This window comes from Hibiscus syriacus, unplaced genomic scaffold (assembly GCF_006381635.1).
Source record: "Hibiscus syriacus cultivar Baekdansim isolate YM2019G1 unplaced genomic scaffold, ASM638163v2 tig00110450_pilon, whole genome shotgun sequence".
NCBI classification, from domain to species: domain Eukaryota; kingdom Viridiplantae; phylum Streptophyta; class Magnoliopsida; order Malvales; family Malvaceae; genus Hibiscus; species Hibiscus syriacus.
The window spans coordinates 7,991,646-8,011,009 of NW_024062743.1; the positions used below are offsets into that span (position 1 = coordinate 7,991,646).

A 19,364-nucleotide genomic window follows, 5' to 3' on the forward strand; every position below is an offset into this window, starting at 1 on the left:
CAGTTGATTGTTACACAAAAATTATTCGTATCAAGAAAGATGATTGTTTTGATACAAAAGAAGACTTGAAGATAGCTTTGTATACGAAATGTGTGGAAGATGACTATCAACTAAAAGTTAACAAATCAAGCAAAGATCGTTTCGAAACAAGGTGTATGATTGACAAAAACTGTACGTAGCGTATGATTGCAAAGAGGATAAAAGATTGCGAAATGTTTCAAGTTAGAACTTTTATTGATAAACATACATGTTCAAGAACCCAAGTTTTTCCTCACCATAGACAGGCAAACAAAAAGGTGTTGGGTGGTTTTCTGGCTGAGTTAATGTTTTTGAATGGCAGGGTATATCTGGGACATGAAATTATGACTGACATGAATGCTCGGTTCCAGATTAGTATCTCATATTCTCAAGCTTGGAGAGCCAAATGTTATGTCTTGAAATTGTTGAGGGGGTCACCAGAAGCATCGTTTGCCCAACTGACGGCTTATTGTCACAATTTAAAGCTGAAAAATCATGGGTCGGTAACTCATATCAAAACAGATAGAGATGGATGCTTTGAGTTGCTGTTTATCACCATTGGTGCTATAATTAGTAAATCAATATAATTTTGTTGACTCATTTATGTTAGTTACATGCATTTCACATTTAAATGATTATATTTCTTGTGTATATTATTTTGTAGATTCGTCCGTTTATTACTTGCATGTGTCCAGTTATTATAGTTGACGGAGCACATTTAAAAGGTCGATACCTTGGAGTAAACTTATTAGCAGTAGTCATGGATGCTAACAATGGGATATTGCCAATAGTTTACGGGGTTGGCAATTCTGAAACCTCTGATTCATGGACATGGTTTATGGGCATCTTAGGAATTGCATAGGTCCTATTAGCAATCTGACAATCATATCCGATAGGGAAAACTCAATTGACAACGCTGTTAGAAGGTGTTTCCCAGATGCTTTTCATGGACTTTGTGGTGTTCATTTGTATAGAAATCTAAAATCAAGGTCTGCTGGTATAAAAAATCACAAATGGACATACTGGAAGGCTGTAAAAGCTTATCGGGAAGTGGATTTTAATAAGCATATAAATTGTTTAAAACGTGTTTTGCCTCAGTGTGCTCAAACACTAGAAGATGTCGGGTTTGAAATATGGTCAAGAATACATCAACTTGGAGCAAGATATGGTTTCATGACGTCTAATAGTGCAGAATCAATCAATGCTCTAAGTCGTCATTCTCGGAAATTACCCATTACTATGTTAATGGAGTTTTTTCGAGCCTCTATTCAATAGTGGTACTACAAGAAAAGAAACCATGCAGGTATTATTTCTTTAAATTCGTAACTTATCTTATATTTTACTATGTATTATTTATTTAAATTTACAGGAACATTGGAACATCGTGTTACACCATGGACTGAAAAAAAGATAACGATACGTATTGTGAAGTCAACGTCATGGAGAGTTGAACCATGTTCAAACACTTTGTTTGAAGTACTGGATAATAACTTAAATGGGCTTGTCGATCTAAATGCAAAGACGTGTAGTTGTATGAAATGGCAAACATCTGGTTATCCGTGTGGCCATGTTATAAAAGTTGCTCTTCATCTAAACCAAGATGATTGAAGCGCATAAGCTATGGATTGATACATTACAGAAGTATATCGACAGACTTATGCCAAGATTATCTACCCTATTCCACATCCTTCTGAGTGGGACATACCAGATGACTTACAAATAGTTTTGCCACCAGCCATGGGCAGAAGGCTACTTGGCCGACCAAAAATTCATGATCGTATACCGTCTAAGGGTGAAGAGAAGAAGAGATTGACATGTAGTCGGTGCAAGGAAAGTGGCCATACAAGGTTGACATGTGGATCACCAGTGCCATCACAATCATCTTTTCCTCTACCAAAATATGGATCCTCATCAAAATCCAAAGCTCATATGGTGTCAAGCAAAAGGCAATCAAAATCGCAATCAAAATCAAAATCCCAATCACAACCGGCTTCACCTTTTGGGACTAATAACTTAGGTGATTTTTAAATGCAAACGTTGTATTATGTGTATTTTATGTGTAAACTTTTAACATTTTCAGTTAGGCATGTATTAGTAACTTGAGTTTGAACATTGCTATGATCTGTTCAGTTGTTATCACTTATTACACATTCATTTGAATATCGCAACGCGAATTTGACTATCTCAATGCAAAAATCGCAATACGAATTTGACTATCACAACGCAAAAATCGCAATGCGAATTTGACTATCGCAACGCGAATTTGACTATCGCAACGCGGATATGACTATCGCAACGTGAATATGACTATCGCAACGCAAATTTGACTATCGCAACGCAAATTTGACTATCGCAACGTGAATTTGATTATCGCAACGGGAATTTGACTATCGCAACGAGAAAATCGCAAAGCGTATTAGACTATCGCAACGCGAATTGACTTTCGCGTTGCGATTTTGGCTTTCGCATTGCGATTTTGACTTTCGCATTGCGATTTTGAGTTTAGCGTTGCGAAAGTGTACCTTCACCAGGTCTTTTGCCTTCAATATGATGCAGATTGAAATCAACTTTTACATTTCAATCAATTAAACAAGCACAAATAAGAATTATTTACACATCAATTAAACAAATAAACTTTTACAAATCAATTAAACAAGCAAAAAATAATAATAATTCTTATTTTCCTCATCAATTAAACAAATCAGACTTTTAAGAATCAATTAAACAATAAAAAAAAGTGTACCCCAGACAGTTGTTTATGCACCCATACATCAATTTCACGCAGCTCACTTCAGGATTAACCTGCAGAAACCAAACATTTGCTCAAACAACACTTTCTACACATCTAAAACCAACAAACAGTAAATTATTGAATTCTAGGTACTTAACAACACTTGCATTTGACTTACCAATTGTTTATGGACACTTTAATAACGCGGATGCAGGTAGGCAGCGTCTCGCATATATCGCTCTAGCCATAAAATGCCAAAACCACAAGCCTACTGCACCTCTATCTCTATCGGCGGGAGGTAGAAACTGTGTACTTCCTGTCGTCAAATGCTCCAAGCACATGCATACGAGAGGACCACAATCCCCTCTGGCTTCCTACGTTTGTTGTGGCGCGGTCTCGTCTCTGATAACTGTAACATTGAACTTCTTTGGCTTCTTGTTTCCATAATAAGTCTAATAATTAATCGCATCCAAGAATTTAGCCAAATGAGAGCTCCATCCCTTAATAATATCTCTCAAATCAGACAATGATATGTAATTTATCATGCTGTCATATACTATTGTCTTCAGGGATAGGAGCTGAAGTTCGACGAGAAGTCAATGAGTACATTTCAAAATAGGGATAAACACCTGCAATCATAAGTAATAATTCAATTGCGCACTTATTTATGAACACCTTTAAAATATTTAAAAAATAAATACTAACCTTATCGACCTCCCACCATGCAGGATAAAGTTTAGCTTGTCCATTAGCCAACACATATGATTCCTGTCGTTGATTCTTCAAGTGAAATACGTGAAAAGACGTCGGCATAATTGTATATCGTGTATTTTTTTATTTTTCCTCATTTTCCTTATCATTAGAAGACGTGACACCCATGCATCAATATGTTGTTTTACAAAAAAAGACATATATTAGTGAATTACATAAATTTAAAAAAAAATTAATCAAAATGAAATATAAGAAAAATATAAGACTTACCCCCATCGAAATAGCCTTTGTCTTCAACCCTTAATAACACCCCACCAAGACTGATCAATCAACAAATGCATATTATCGTTGAGTTTGTATATGTCAGCGTAAAACCCCTGGCTCCGCTCATGTAGATAAACATCAAATGTGGTCTTAGCCCAAAGGGTATTATCCAGAATTGTTTCCGGTAGTTTTCTCCTCTCCACTTCATCTGCCGGAATGGTACTGGCCGGTAACTCATACGAAAGCCAACAGTCATCCATCATGTCCGGCACGTGAGAGGGTTTCTCAATAATTCGACATATTACGCCGTGTGAATCGGGCTCTTGAATGATGGGAGGGACCTCTTCAACGATGACAGGGGCCTCTTGAACGGTAGGAGAGGACTCTTGAGGGATGATAGGGGCCTCTTGAATGATAGGAGAGGCCTCTTGAACGATGACAGGTGAGTCGGGCTTCTTCTTACGGAGTCTTCACACTATTGGGGTGAACGGAGACGTAATGGCACGTGCACGCCGTCTGATGCGTGAACCCTGTCGTGCAAGAAAAACCCGACGTAAAGCATCCACCTTATCGGGTCGCTAAAAATAAATTAATACATAAATCAATAAATAAATAGACATGATATTAACCAGTGAAAACAAAGACAAATATGTTTCAAACTTGCACGGTATTCACCCAAGTCATTATTCTATCATAGTTCACAAAATGCATCAGTTAACATTCCATAAGTAAGCACTTATATAAACATTTAAAAGGACAACATATAGGTTTAGTGCATGTTCAAGGACAACATAAAGAGTAGTTGTTTATTCTTGAAACTTAAATTTGCAACACTGTGAAGTTAATACTTGTCTTTGTCTTTTGGTTGAAGTAATGCAATCCATTCAAGTTTCAATTTGCAGAAGAAGAATAGTTTATGAAACTTAAAAGCGCAACCCGAAACTTAAAATCGCAACGCGAAAATGACTATCGCAACGCGAATTTAACTATCGCAACAAGATAATCGCAATGCGAAATAAAAATCGCAACGAGAAAATTGCAACGCGAAACTAAATTCGCGTTGCGATTTTCATTTTCGCATTGCAATTTTCACGTTGTGATTTTTATTTCGCATTGCGATTATCCCGTTGCGATAGTCAAATTCGCGTTGCGATAGTCATTTCCGCGTTGCGATAGTCATTTTCGCGTTGCGATTTTAAGTTTCGTGTTGCGACTATTCTTCTTTTGCAAATTGAAACTTGAATGGATTGCATTACTTCAACCAAAAGACAAAACAAAGACAAATAATAACTTCACAGGGTTATTTTAGAACTTTTTAGCAGTATTGGCAGCAACCGAATGAATTTACTAAGCAATCTAAGTGAAATGGTTAATCTAAGTGAAATTACGAGTAAATCAAGTTAAATATGAAAAAACTTAAATTTACCTCATTGCGTAGAGTATGAACCTCATTCTGCAACGATGCTACCATCTCATGTAGAGCCGCTGCCTCACGACGTAAAGTAGATACCTCATCACGCCATGCACCATTGTCATCGCGTAAAGTATCGACCTCCTCACGCAAGGCATTGACATCATCACGTAACTCCCCTAACTCATCCCGTGGAGGTTGAGGTGGAGAACAGGGAGATAAATGTCGTGGCATCTTTACCGGTCGCCTATCATGAGGTGATGGTGGAGAAGAGGCTCGATGATGTGACGGAATAGGTGATGGCTCTCGTTGTAGAGGTGTATAGTGTGGTCGATCAGGTGATGGATCTGGGTGAGGTAATGGCTCTCGAAGTAGAGGCTGCTCATCATCCGTGCCATCAAAAAAACGCTTACTAGATTGCCACCAATCAGTGGCAAGCTCAGCCTCCGTGGGTGTCAGCCTCTGTAATGGAGTATTGGCTTCCTAACAATATAAAAGCTCAAACAAAGTTAAACGTGTACTAGTAATAACTTGTTTATATATGGTAGTATTTGTGTTAACTTACATCATTTATTGTCGTATACCGTAGTAACTCTTCCCAAATCAACAGCCGACATTTCCGCTTCCAGGAAATAGCCTTAGGAATATCATTTGAAGTTTTTAATGCATATGTCTGCATGTCGGGAAAGCCTCAAATATCCAAATCTACAAACAATATAATACACAAACATTAGTAATTGTTAAATAATTAATTACAATTTTGGAAACATTATATAGAAATTTTTACCTTAAAGGCCCAAATAAAGCTTGACAAAGTGTATTTGGAACCATCGCCACGCAAACTTTTGCGGTCATCAAAGGCAGACGACAACTTATTCCAGGTAGTTTTCCATAGATACGAACCCCATGGAAACAGGTTCCATGTATTTAGGTCCTCTACCAATAATATTAGGTCCTTAGGAATAGGTTGTCTGGCCTCTCTGCCTAAAAAGTCGGCATGCAAAAGTACTAAAAGACATACTCGGACAACATTGACGTCATCCATCCGAGTAAAACCATCTTTCTTATTAAATAATCTCATCAAGTCATCGACGTGTAAATTCGGCTTCTCCATTGACAGCTCAGGAAAAACCCGGGATAACCATGATGGGCGGGTAATATGACTAGTGTATCGACCTACATCATCATGTCCGAAGCGTAGACCAGTGATTAAGCAAAACTCCTCTCGCCCAAAACACGTATACACCGGTGGAAAATGAAACCATATCTCTTCATTACCACGTTTTATACTCTCGGGTAGATCGCTAGTCATGGTCTGAAGCCACAAATGGGTCAACATAGCATCTCCACCCGGATGTTGTACTTTCAGCCATGACCCGAAACAAGTATCCTCAAACAATTTTCTTTGTACAGGTGAAAGCTTCGACGCAATTGTATTAACTAGGCTTATTTTATTCCTTAAGGTCAATTGAGCCGAAAAAAGTTCTACAAAAACAATAAACATACCAAGTTAGATATACCAAAAACTACACTGTGAAGATATACCAAAAACAATAATAAACATAAAGAGTAGTAGTAGTTTATTCTTCAAACTTAAATTTGCAACACTGTGAATTTCGTATTTGTCTTTGTTTTTTTGTTGAAGTAATGCAATTCATTCAAGTTTCAATTTGCAGAAGAAGAATAGTTTCTGAAACTTAAAATCGCAACACGAAAATGAAAATCGCAACACGAAAATGAAAATCGCAACACGAAAATGACTATCGCAACGAGATAATCGCAACGCGAAATGAAAATCGCAACGCGAAACTAAAATCGCGTTGCGATTTTGTCGTTACGATCCTCGGTTTCAAATAGTCATTGTCTAAAATTGAAACTTGAATGAATTGCATTACTTCAACCAAAAGACAAAACAAAGACAAATACTAACTTCACAGGGTTAAAGACTAAACAGTTTAGCAGTATTGACAGCAATCGAATGAATTTAATAAGCAATCTAAGTGAAATGGTTAATCTATTATTGAAATTACCAATAAACTTATCATCAATTTCAATATTAATTTCAATATGAAAAACCTAATAATAATGCAAAAAATTCAAAATAAAAATAATTAAAAAAACTAACCCTCGGTGGTTGATTTGGTTGATTTTCCATTTCTGATCGTGAATGATTGTGAGGGTAGCTCTGAGAGATGGAGATAGACGGATTTCGCCAGAGATGAGGACGAATTTCGTCGAAGATAGGGACGGATGTCGCCGTAGAGAGTGAGAGATGAATATGGGACTGAGTTGTGATTTAGGGTTTTAGGTTAAGAGTTGCGATTACGGGATATATTAATATTCGTGTTTGGAATTTGAAAATAAAATACGCGTTGCGATACTAATGGAGCTTTGAAAATCGCATTCGATTTTGTATTATCGCAACGCGATAGTCAGAATCGCATTGCGATAGTCAGAATCGCGTTGCGATTTACATATTCGTATTGCGATTGTCAAAATCGCGTTGCGAATCTGGAAACTGATTTGCGATACTGGAGATCGCGTTGCGATTTAGAGACCGCATTGCGATCTTGTTGGTCATTTTGGCAAATCAAAAAAAATTGGTCAAAATTGTATATTATAAGGAATTTTCGATCACTGATGTTATTTTCTCAAAATTTAAAAGCAAATTACGATGAAACAATAGTTTAGGAAAGTGTAATAAACCTGTATATATTGAGATGACGTATTACATGTGGGTAGTTGAGGGAGTGGGGACGACATTGTCGTAACCGGTTTTCGTCCGGGTACGAAATATTTATTTGGCGGGAAAATTGATGTGAATAAATGGTTTTGAAAATAATTTGGGAGTCGCCATCGGCCTTTTGGGTCAGGTAGGTCAAATACCTAAAAATATTTTTTTTAAAAGAGTTTTAAAAAATCACCAATAAAAAATGAACTGATCTGCGTTTGTAACCAAAAATTCATTCTTTTTAATAAGAAAAAGGGATTCGTGGTCGGTTACGTTTAGGGAAGGATTAGCACCCCTATAACGCCCAAAATTGGTACTTTTTAATTATAAATTGTCTCTATTATTAAAAATTTTAAAAACTCAAAATATATTTAATTTATAATCCTATTATTTCAAAATTATAAAAAATATTTAAAAATATCGGAAAAGAACTTCTAGGTGCCTTAAGACAACTCTTTTCTTTGATATTAATAAATATTAATTTAAATTAAATAATATTTTTTATAATTTTTAAATTTTAAAATACCAGAATAGGACATCCAGTTGTATTAAGACTGTCCTTTTCTTTGATATTGAAAAATAAATATTAAAATAATTTATTTAAAAATAAATTATTTATTATATATATATTTATGAATAAAAATATTTAAAAATATAAACAAATAAAATTAAAATAATAAAAAAATACAATTAGAACGATATATTTAAAAGCAATAAAATAAATGAAAACATTTAAAATAAATGACTAAATTATAGTAAAAATAAAATTTAAAACCTAATTCATAATTATAGGGATTAAACATGCTATTTCTTTAATTTATTTATTTAGTGACTAAAATAAAATTATTTAAAATTCGAATATAAGATTAAAAATATAACCTAGGGATTAAAATATTATTTATTAAAATTAAGGGATTAAATCTGTTATTTATCCTAAATATATTATTTTAATATAAAGGACTAAAATAAATGAAATTAAAATTTAGAGATCAAATTAAAAGGATTATATATTCGATTTAGTGACTAAAATGTAAAGTTTACAAATTCGGAGGACTGCGGAAAGGATTTAACTATTATTAATTACACGAATAGCCCTTCCCAAAACGGCATCGTTCGGGAAGGGCTATTTAAGCCCAAAATCAGCTGGCCCGAAGGGCCAGCTTCATTTCTCTTTTCTTCCCTCTCTCTCTCTTTTCTGAGAGAAAGAAATTCTCTCGCTTCTCTCTAGAAAAGAGAGAAGCTATCCGGCCGGCCGCCGCTTGCCGGCGTGAATCCCGCCGCCGGCCACCGTCTTCGGTGGCCGGAATAAATTTTTTTTCATTGAAACGTAGATCGGACCGCCCTAATGGCGGTTCCGATGATATTTTCTTTTAAACAGCTCCCGATCGGAGCAAATCTAAGAAATATACCTTCGGTTTTTCGAAGGTTTTGGTGAGATCCGGCGGTCGGGCTTCCTCGGTAAGTTTCTCTTCTTCCTTTTTCTTTCTTTTCTGTTTCTTTGCTACGTTGTTGTTGAGATCGTTGGTAGTTTTTTTTTTTTTAGTATTTTGTTTCTCTGTATTTCTCTTCTCTCTGTGTATTTTCTGTCTCTCCTTTTTTCTTCTTTTGCTCGCAGATGGGGTGATGGCTTTATAGCCATCACCGGTGTGGCCATCGGACCGGTCCGAAGAGCGGATTTCGGTGAGTCACCGAACTATGTGGTGACTCACTGCTAGAGTAGCAACGTGGGTGGCCATCTGGGTCTTCTGGAGGCTTCGATGGAGGCGTGGCACTGGCAGCAGAGGCGGCTGGAAGCTGGACCGTTGGCTGAGGCGGCTGGAGGTAAAGGCGGCTGGAGGCAGAGGCGGCTGCGCATGGGGCTAGGGTTAGAAAACCCTAACTGAAACCCTAAATGTTTTGGGTTTCAGTTTGGTTCTGGCCGGAAATTTGGTTTGTAATTTTTTTTTATTATTTATATATATATATATATATATTTAATAATAATAATAATATTTATAATAATAATAATAATAATAATTATAATAATAATAATAAATAAATAAATTAATATGAGTAAAAAATTAGTATCTTCAGACATAAATAATTATTTACCTTGTTATTATTGACTACCACCAATCAGTTTACATTGAGAGACACCCACAGTTATTTTGATTTTAAATTAGAAAACGTGACAAGTTGGGACTCCTCTCCATTATCTTTTCACTTCCATTATACGTCAGCTACCGACTTATATAATTATATAAATATATAACAATAATATAATGAAGAAATGGAGGTCCAAAGATGAATCGCCGCCTTATTTGTCTCATTGGAAAACGGAACTTGTGGTATGGCAGCAGAATGTTTTGTAATTACGCGTTACACATAAAAACAATATGAATGTCAGCTCAACTGTAGAAAACAATTTATAAAAAAAAAATGGATAGATTTGGATGACGATGTTTTCTATATAAAGGAGAGTTTCACTTTTGTATGAGAAAACAAGGAAAGTAGAGAAAAAAGATGGATATGGCAACTGAGGCACCCAAAGCTCCATTGACTCGTGAAAGGAAGATTCGATCAAACCTTGAGGAAAAATTACCTAAACCCTGTAAAGTTTCGTTCCTTTCTCTGATCAGTTTAACTAAAGCTGGTTTTATTAAGTGTGTTTGGTTTATGGGTTAGATTTGGGAAGGGCTCTGGTAGCTCCAGACGTGGAACATCCACACGGAACAGAAGGGCGTGATAATAAAGGATTGAGTGTTCTTCAGCAACATGCTTCCTTTTTTGATCAAGACAAAGATGGAGTTTTGTATCCCAGGGAAACTTACAGAGGTTCACTTTTTATTCTAATCTTCATCTCTCTACAGTTTGTTTTTGCTTTTATGTTTTTGACAAAATTTTATGTAAAAACTAGGGATGAGAAATCTTGGTTTCGGCCGAATTGAAAGTTTCTTTGCTGCGATCGTCATCAATATGACATTGAGTTATTCCACTCTCTCTGTAAGTTATTCTGGAAAAATATATATACACATATAAACTTGGTCTGGATTTCACTATTTTCAAATCCATTTGTGACTTAAGAGGTTAAAATAAGTGGTTAAAATAAGTGGTTTCTCTTTGAGACCTTAGATTACAATCATGTGTTTTAAATAGTATGTAATGAATTATTAAAAAAGATTTTAAATAAATATTATCCTTGTAATCATTCATATTATATATATTTTTTATTTAGATCGATCCGGACAAGTTTGATTCATATGAACTTGAGTTTGTATTATTTTATATTTGAATTTAATTTTTTAAAAAAAATTAATTACTTTAGGTAGAGTGTGGGTAAACTTCATGGTGGTGGTCTGTGTCTTTGCTATGTTTGATTTAGTCACAGCTTAAGAAAAGAATTTTAGTTCCTTATGTTATCGATCATTTTGATTTTAGACTCTCATTTATTAACTCTTATTAACCCATTAACAAAAGTAATAAATTAATAGTTAAAAATAAAGTCTAAGAAGAAAACACATAGATATTTTTATTTTTTAATTGTCAAATACTTTCACTAATGGATTTACGGGAGTTAACGATTGAGTAACTAAAATTAAGTGGATTGATAGCGTAAGGGATCAAAATCATTCTTTTTTTTTAACCTGTGACTAAAAATATAAGGGACCACACCCATGTAGTTTATCCTTTTTAGCTTGTGTTTTCAAAATTAAATCTTCTTGAATTTAGATAGTTTCATGTTCAGGTTCAATTTTTTTTCAAGTCAATCACGGGTGGCATATTTTTCTAGACCCCAGTTTTCTCAAATGTGGTATATTTCAATCTTGAATCATTTAGGCTCTTAATATTTGAAACGCTTTTATATTATATACATACATAAACACTCGTATAACAAAGTTGTATATTTCACAAATTTGATAGGGATGGCTCCCAGATCTACATTTCCCCATATATATCGACAGAATACACAAATGCAAGCATGGCAGTGACACAGCAACATATGACACTGAAGGAAGGTAATCACCACATCTCATTTCAAAACACAAGAAAAGAAAATATCTTGACCCTTGGGATTTTCAGGTTCATGCCAGTGAACTTCGAGAACATCTTCAGCAAGTACGCTCGAACTGTGCCCGACAAGTTATCGTTCGAAGAAGTGTGGAACATGACCGAGGCTAATCGGAATCAATACGATTTTATTGGATGGTATTTTCTTCGTATTTCGTGTTTTAGATTCAATAAATGGTCAAGAAGCTGTTTCCTGAAATTTTTTGAAACTGATTTTCAGGATAATATCGAAGGGGGAATGGATACTTTTATATCGGCTTGCAAAAGATGAAAATGGTTATCTATCGAAAGAAGCAGTGAGGGCAAAGATGAAAAGATAATAAATTTTTTTTACCCATTTGGCTTCACTTGATTATGATGGAGATGTTGAATAAATTCTTCTCTTTCTTCAGATGAATTCTTCTCATTATGAACTTTCTGTTGGGGATGATGTTGACCTATTTCCTTCTGTGATAGAGTCATTCAAAAGATTGAACAAGCTCTTTTCATGGTGAACTTCTTCTTTTTCAGATTAGTTCTTCTCATTATGAACTTCTTCTTCTTCAGATGAGTTCTTCTCATTATGAACTTTCTCTGGAAAAGCTGATCCATCAAGTGATGGATTAGAACAAAAGGTTGAACAAATTCTTCTCATTATGAACTTCTTCTTCCTTCTTCAGATGACGAGTTCTTCTCATTAGGAACTCTACCTGGCAATGTTGATCCATCAAATGATGAATTCAAACAAAAAGTTGAACAAGTTCTTCTCATTATGAACTTCTTCATCCTTCTTCATATGAATACTTCTCATTATGAACTCTTTCTGGAAAAGATAATCCATCAAGTGATAGATTTAAACAAAAGGTTGAACAAATTCTTCTCATTATGAACTTCTTCATCCTTCTTCAGATGAGTTCTTCTCATTATGAACTCTACTTGGAAAAGATAATCCATCAAGTGATAGATTTAAACAAAAGGTTGAATAAATTCTTCTCATTATGAACTTCTTCATCCTTCTTCAGATGAGTTCTTCTCATTATGAACTCTACCTGGAAAAGATAATCCATCAAGTGATAGATTTAAACAAAAGGTTGAACAAATTCTTCTCATTATGAACTTCTTCATCCTTCTTCAGATGAGTTCTTCTCATTATGAACTCTTTCTGGAAAAGATAATCCATCAAGTGATAGATTTAAATCTTTGCTAAAATCTTTGAAATTCCTGTCAAAATTCCACATGGATGAAAAATAAATGAAAATGCACATATTTTTGTAAATGCCTAAATATGATGCATGAATGTTAAGTTATTTGATTTCAGATTGGTGTACTGAGTATTTCTTCAGTTGTAGAAAAAACCCAATAAATCTTTCTTCTTCAAATCAGAGAAACTGTCATCTTTGACAAATGTAGATGTAGATACAAAACTTCTTGAGACTAAAACTCAATAGTATAGGCTCTTGAAAAGCTTGCCTTCATGTGACATGTTGATTCTGATAATAACTCATCTGATTATGAAATGTCTTTTCAAGATGATTTCACAGATATCGATAGTTCTTTTAATACCAAGAAATCTTGAATTCTGATTCTGATGGGGAGAATAAACTGTTATACTTGACAAAAATGGGATTCTTAGAGGCTGAAACTTCAAATAGCCATGGAGAGATGTGATCCAGATTCATCAATTGCAGAATTGACAAATTTTATATGTACTGCTCAAATGGCTAAGGCTGCCGACACATTTCTTCAGGTAAAATATGGGAAGCCATTATGCAATGATCACAATTACAAGCAAAGGCGAAACTTGGGCTATGATTTGTGGAAAAGGAAGAAGCAGATGAAGCTTGAAAAGAAGCTTATTAATGAAGATGATCATGCAGTTCATCTTTCAATTCCAACGATCGATTCTGGGGTTCCTACTGAATCAGATCAGATAACTCAAAGAACACTTCCAGAAGATGCTATGAGCAAATTCATCTTTCAACTTCAATGATTGGTTTTGGGGTTCATACTAAACCAGATCAGATAACTCAAAGAACACTTCCAGAAGATGCTATTGGCAATATTCATCTTTCAACTTCAATGATTGGTTTTACCAAACCAGATCAGATAACTCAAAGAACACTTCCAGAAGATGCTATGAGCAAATTCATCTTTCAAATTCAATGATTGGTTTTACCAAACCAGATCAGATAACTCAAAGAACACTTCTAGAAGATGCTATGAGCACCTGGCATTTGTTCCAGTTAATGTTTGGACTGGAATATCACAGTATTTATTCAATGTAAAGCCAGAATTTGTAGATTCGAAGCATTTTCATGCTACTACACTGAGAAGGGCTATATTCATAATTCTGCCAATTAAGAACAGATTTTCTCTTATTCTGTTTCCTCCATGTGCTGATGCTTTTCCATTGACAAAGAAATGATGGCCTTCTTGGAATCAAAGAACAAAGTTGAACTGTTTATAAACATGTACAAGAAATGCCAAATTGACAGAAAGGATCTGTAAGGCTCTTGAAGCTTATGACAAAGAGCCACATTCGAGTGTCCAGAAGTATGTTCTTGATGAGTGCTAAAAATGGAATCTAGTATGGGTTGGAAGGAATAAAGTTGCTCCACTTGAACCTGATGAGGTGGAAATGTTTCTAGGTTTCTCTAAAACACCATACACAATAATCTGTATAGAGACATGTTTCCCAGTGATATCAATGTCTTGTTTCTTTTTGCTGGAATCAGTGCTGCAAAGGTCGCATTCTACTGTATTAGTATATCTTTGAAAACAGAGGTGCAAGAACTGAATGGTGATCTGTTGGAGCAATTGATGAGTAGATTTGGCGGATTCGACCTTGTTGTCGGTAGCATCCCGTGTAACAATCTTGATGTTCATGGCTTTAAGATGGTGATGATTTGCTTACTTTGTATTCCATGTATTTAAAAGTATTAACATAAAGTGATATTCAGAAATCTTTAAATTATTTCAAAATTATGTTAATTCATATAAAAGAATAAATTGAATTTTCGAAAATAAATTGAATCTCAAATAAATTGAACTTGAAATAGATAGAATTGTATTCAATGTTCTGGCAAGCATAAGAATGATAAAAATTCAAATGTCTCAACAAATTATAAGCATAAGTATTTCTAAATTAATCAAGTTGACACAACTTAGAGAAATGATGTAAGCTTTTGTCTAGAAGATCTCAAACGTTGTCGAAATGCTTGTAGATGTGAAGTTTCTTCCAAACTGTCAAAATCTTAAGAGGGTTCAATTTCCAGATGCCTAATATCAACCTGCATTTGAGCCGCCTTTTCAGGTTTTCAACTCAAATCCTTCATTTGGTTACAAGATGCCCTTTGCGGGTTTTCACCTTGACCCCCCTTTTTTCTTTTTTCTCTTTTTTTTTCTCTCTTCTTTTTTTTCTTTTTTTTCTTTTTTTTCTTTTTTCTTCAAGCATAATATTTCTTGACAGAATCTGAGTTTATTGGATTTATCAGAATTTTTCCATCCATTTCTGCTAAGATCAATGCTCCTCCGGAAAAGGCCTTTTTTACAACGTATGGCCCTTCCCAATTAGGCATCCATTTCCCACGGAAATCTTTATGTATAGGCAAGATCTTTTTTAGTACTAGATCACCCTCTTGGAATTCTCTTGGATGTACTTTTTTGTCATGAGACTTCATCATCCGTTTTTGATACATCTGTCCATGGCAAATAGCTTTTAATCTTTTCTCCTCAACAAGGTTCAATTGATCAACTCTAGCTTGGATCCATTCAGATTCATCCAATTTTGTTTCTCTCAATATTCGAAGCGATGGAATCTCAACTTCAATTGGTAAGACTGCTTCCATCCCGTAGACTAAAGAAAATGGTGTTGCCCCAATAGATGTTCGAACAGTAGTTCGGTATGCATATAGAGCAAAATGTAACTTTTCGTGCCAATCTTTGTAAGTTTCAGTGGTCTTTGTAATGATTCTTTTGATGTTCTTATTTGCTGCTTCAACTGCCCCATTCATCTTTGGACGATATGCCACTGAGTTTGCATGTTTAATCTTAAACTGCGCACAAAGTTCGGTCATCATTTTGTTGTTTAGGTTCAGAGCATTATCTGTAATGATCCTTTCTGGTAGACCATATCGGCAAACTATCTCTTTCTTTATGAATTTGCAGACTGTGGACCTCTTAATATTGGCATATGAAGCAGCTTCAACCCATTTGGTAAAATAATCAATTGCCACAAGAATGAAACAATGTCCATTCGATGCTTTTGGTGTGATTGCACCAATGACATCTATTCCCCACATAGAAAATGGCCAGGGTGTTGTCATTACATGTAAAGAAGATGGGGGTACATGAATCTTGTCTGCATATATCTGGCATTTATGACATTTCCTTGCATAATCAATGCAATCTGTGTGCATGGTAGCCCAATAGTATCCATATCTCATTATTTTTCTGGCCATGGAAAGACCATTTGCATGTGTTCCACATATTCCACTGTGTACTTCTTCAATGATGTTTCGAGCTTCGCTGGTATTTAAACATCTCAATAGCATTTGATCATTGCTTCTTCTATACATAATCTCGCCATCAAGAAAATATCCAGCAGCCATTCTTCTCAAGGTTCTTTTATCAATTTCCTATGCATTTGGTGGATAACTTTGATTTTTGATATATTGCAAAATATCATGATACCATGGTTTACCATCTACCTCTTCTTCCACACTATAACAATGTGCAGGAATTTCATAAACATGCATTTTGATTGGCATCATATCAACTTTCTTAGTTGCTTGAAACATAGCAGCTAATGTAGCTAAAGCATCTGCCATTTGATTCTCTTCTCGAGGGAGATAATTGAAGGTAACTTTCTCAAATTCTTTCACTAATTCGAGGGTAAAATTTCGGTATTCCAACAATTTGGGGTCTTTTGTTTCCCATTCTCCTCGCAATTGATACACCACTAACGATGAATCTCCATATATTTTGAGACATTTGATTTTTCTTTCTATAGCTGCTTTCAATCCCATGACACAAGCTTCATATTCTGCCATGTTATTGGTGCAAAAGAACTCCAGTCTACTTGTAAAGGGATAATAAACATTTTCTGGAGAAATTAACACTGCCCCGATTCCTCGTCCCAAAGCATTAGATGCTCCGTCAAAGTAAAGCTTCCAAGATGCAGATGTGTCATTTGTTCTAACTTCTTCATTCATGGATATACATAATAAATCTTCATCAGGAAAATTGAAACTCAAAGGCTGATAATCATTTGATACACGACTGGCCAGAAAATCAGCTATTACACTTCCTTTTATTACTTTTTGGTTGACATATACAATATCAAACTCAGATAATAACATCTGCCATCTAGCCATTCTGCCTGTCAAAGCTGGTGATTCCATTAAGAATTTCAAAGGATCAAGTTTGGATATCAACCAAGTAGTATGGTATAACATATATTGTCTGAGTCTTCGAGTAGCCCACACCAAAGGACAACATAATTTTTGTATTGGTGGATATCGAATTTCACAATCAGTAAATTTCTTGCTCAGATAATAAATAGCTTTTTCTTTTCTTCCAGATTCATCATGCTGTCCTAGTACACATCCCATCGAATTTTCGAAGACCGTCAAGTAGAGAATTAATGGTCTATCAGGCATTGGTGATACTAAAATTGGGGCATTGGATAAATATTTCTTAATAATATCCAAAGTTTCTTGACATTCTTCATTCCAGACTTCAGGATTGTTCTTTCGAAGTAATTTGAACACTGGATCACATTTATCAGTTAATTGAGAAATGAACCAAGATATATAATTTAATCTTCCCAAAAAGCCTCGAACTTCTTTTTTTGTATTGGGTGGTGGAAGATCTTGAATTGCTTTTACTTTATCTGGATCAATTTCGATTCCTTTTTTGCTGACCACAAATCCCAAAAGTTTCCCAGAAGTTACCCCAAAAGTGCATTTTGCGGGGTTGAGCTTTAATTGATATTTCCTCAATCTCTGGAAAAGCTTTCTCAGATTTTGAATATGTTCTTCTTCAGTTCAGGATTTGGCAATCATGTCATCTACATATACTTCAATCTCTTTGTGCATCATGTCATGAAACAAAGTTACCATGGCTCTTTGATACGTTGCCCCTGCATTTTTCAATCCAAATGGCATCACTTTATAACAGAATATGCCCCACATGGTTACAAATGTTGTTTTTTCCATGTCTTTAGGATTCATTTTTATCTGATTATATCCTGAAAAACCATCCATGAATGAAAACCATGCGTGTCCTGCAGTATTGTCTACCAATGTGTCTATGTGGGGTAATGGAAAGCTATCTTTTGGACTAGCTTTGTTGAGATCTCTGTAATCCACACACATTCGAACTTTCCCATTTTTCTTTGGTACGGGAACAATGTTGGCTACCCATTCTGGGTATTTAGATGCCTGTAGGAATCCTGCATTGATCTGTTTCATCACTTCCTCTTTGATCTGCAACAACATTTCTGACCTCATTCGTCTGAGCTTTTGTTGGACCGGTTTATATTCTGGATTGATTGGAAGCTTGTGTATCACTATATCTGTGCTTAAACCAGGCATATCTTGATAAGACCATGCAAAGATATCTTTGAACTCTTGAAGGAGATTTATCAATTCTTGTTTTATCTGGATTGTCAGAGTAGTACCAATTTTCACCTCTTTCATTTCTTCATCTGTTCCCAAATTCACAGTCTCAATCTCTTCTTTGTGGGGTAGAATTTGTTTGTCTTCTTTTTCTACCAATCTTAATAGTTCAGTAGGAACATCACATTCCAGTTCATCCTCACACCCATTGATTTCTTCCAGACATATAGGTGGGTCTAAATTTATCTCTTGATTAAATTTAGGAATAAACATGCTATTAACATGGTGACACCTGCAAATTTAAGTCGGACATATTTCTGAAAGAATATAGTAAATTTATGAAATAAATAAATGTATAAATGTAAGAAAATGTAAAGAATGATTTCCATCTGAAAATTTTAAAGAAAATTTCTTATATTTAACATAATTTCTTTTACAAGATAACAAGTTTTCATACTTTTGAGCTAAACATAAAGATTAGTTCTGAATATTACTCTGCGTTAATATTAAAAACTATAGGAAGATCTTCAGTGGTCCAATTGTTGAGTGTTTCTCCAGGAAAACATGGGCGAATCCTATCCAAGTACTTGCCAGTCTTGTTGTCATTCATGATCATGTTGATAAATAATCCATTCATAGCTTCTTCAACTATGTTTTGATCTTTCGTCAACTTTTCCTCTTTAAAGGCTTCAACAAACTGCTGTTCTACATTAATTGTTCCTCCTGATCTGAATATGGTCTTCAACTGTGGGAAATACATGTGTTTCCAAAGGATTTCTCCCCCTTTCAATTTTGCTTTTCTGTCTTCACATCTTCTTTTCATCTCTTTGTTCTTTTGCTGAAAATTGGGCT

General features: G+C 35.0%; 1 protein-coding gene across 1 annotated transcript; it reads left to right on the forward strand.

The window, feature by feature from the left end:
- Positions 1 to 10,335: 10,335 nt before the first annotated feature.
- LOC120126195 (probable peroxygenase 3) lies at positions 10,336 to 12,233 on the forward strand. Its single transcript, XM_039144457.1, has 6 exons — positions 10,336 to 10,456; positions 10,531 to 10,680; positions 10,763 to 10,848; positions 11,767 to 11,861; positions 11,926 to 12,051; positions 12,134 to 12,233. Exons 1-6 carry the CDS (start codon positions 10,369 to 10,371, stop codon positions 12,231 to 12,233), a joined length of 645 nt encoding a protein of 214 aa, XP_039000388.1. The 5' UTR covers positions 10,336 to 10,368.
- Positions 12,234 to 19,364: the final 7,131 nt, after the last annotated feature.

Excerpts from the sequence above, each read along its gene's own strand:
- LOC120126195 (XM_039144457.1), top strand. The coding sequence starts at position 10,369 with ATGGATATGGCAACTGAGGCACCCAAAGCTCCATTGACTCGTGAAAGG. Across the intron at positions 10,849-11,766 it reads TGAGTTATTCCACTCTCTCT|GGATGGCTCCCAGATCTACA; the intron begins GTAAGTTATTCT and ends CAAATTTGATAG. Across the intron at positions 12,052-12,133 it reads CAATACGATTTTATTGGATG|GATAATATCGAAGGGGGAAT; the intron begins GTATTTTCTTCG and ends ACTGATTTTCAG.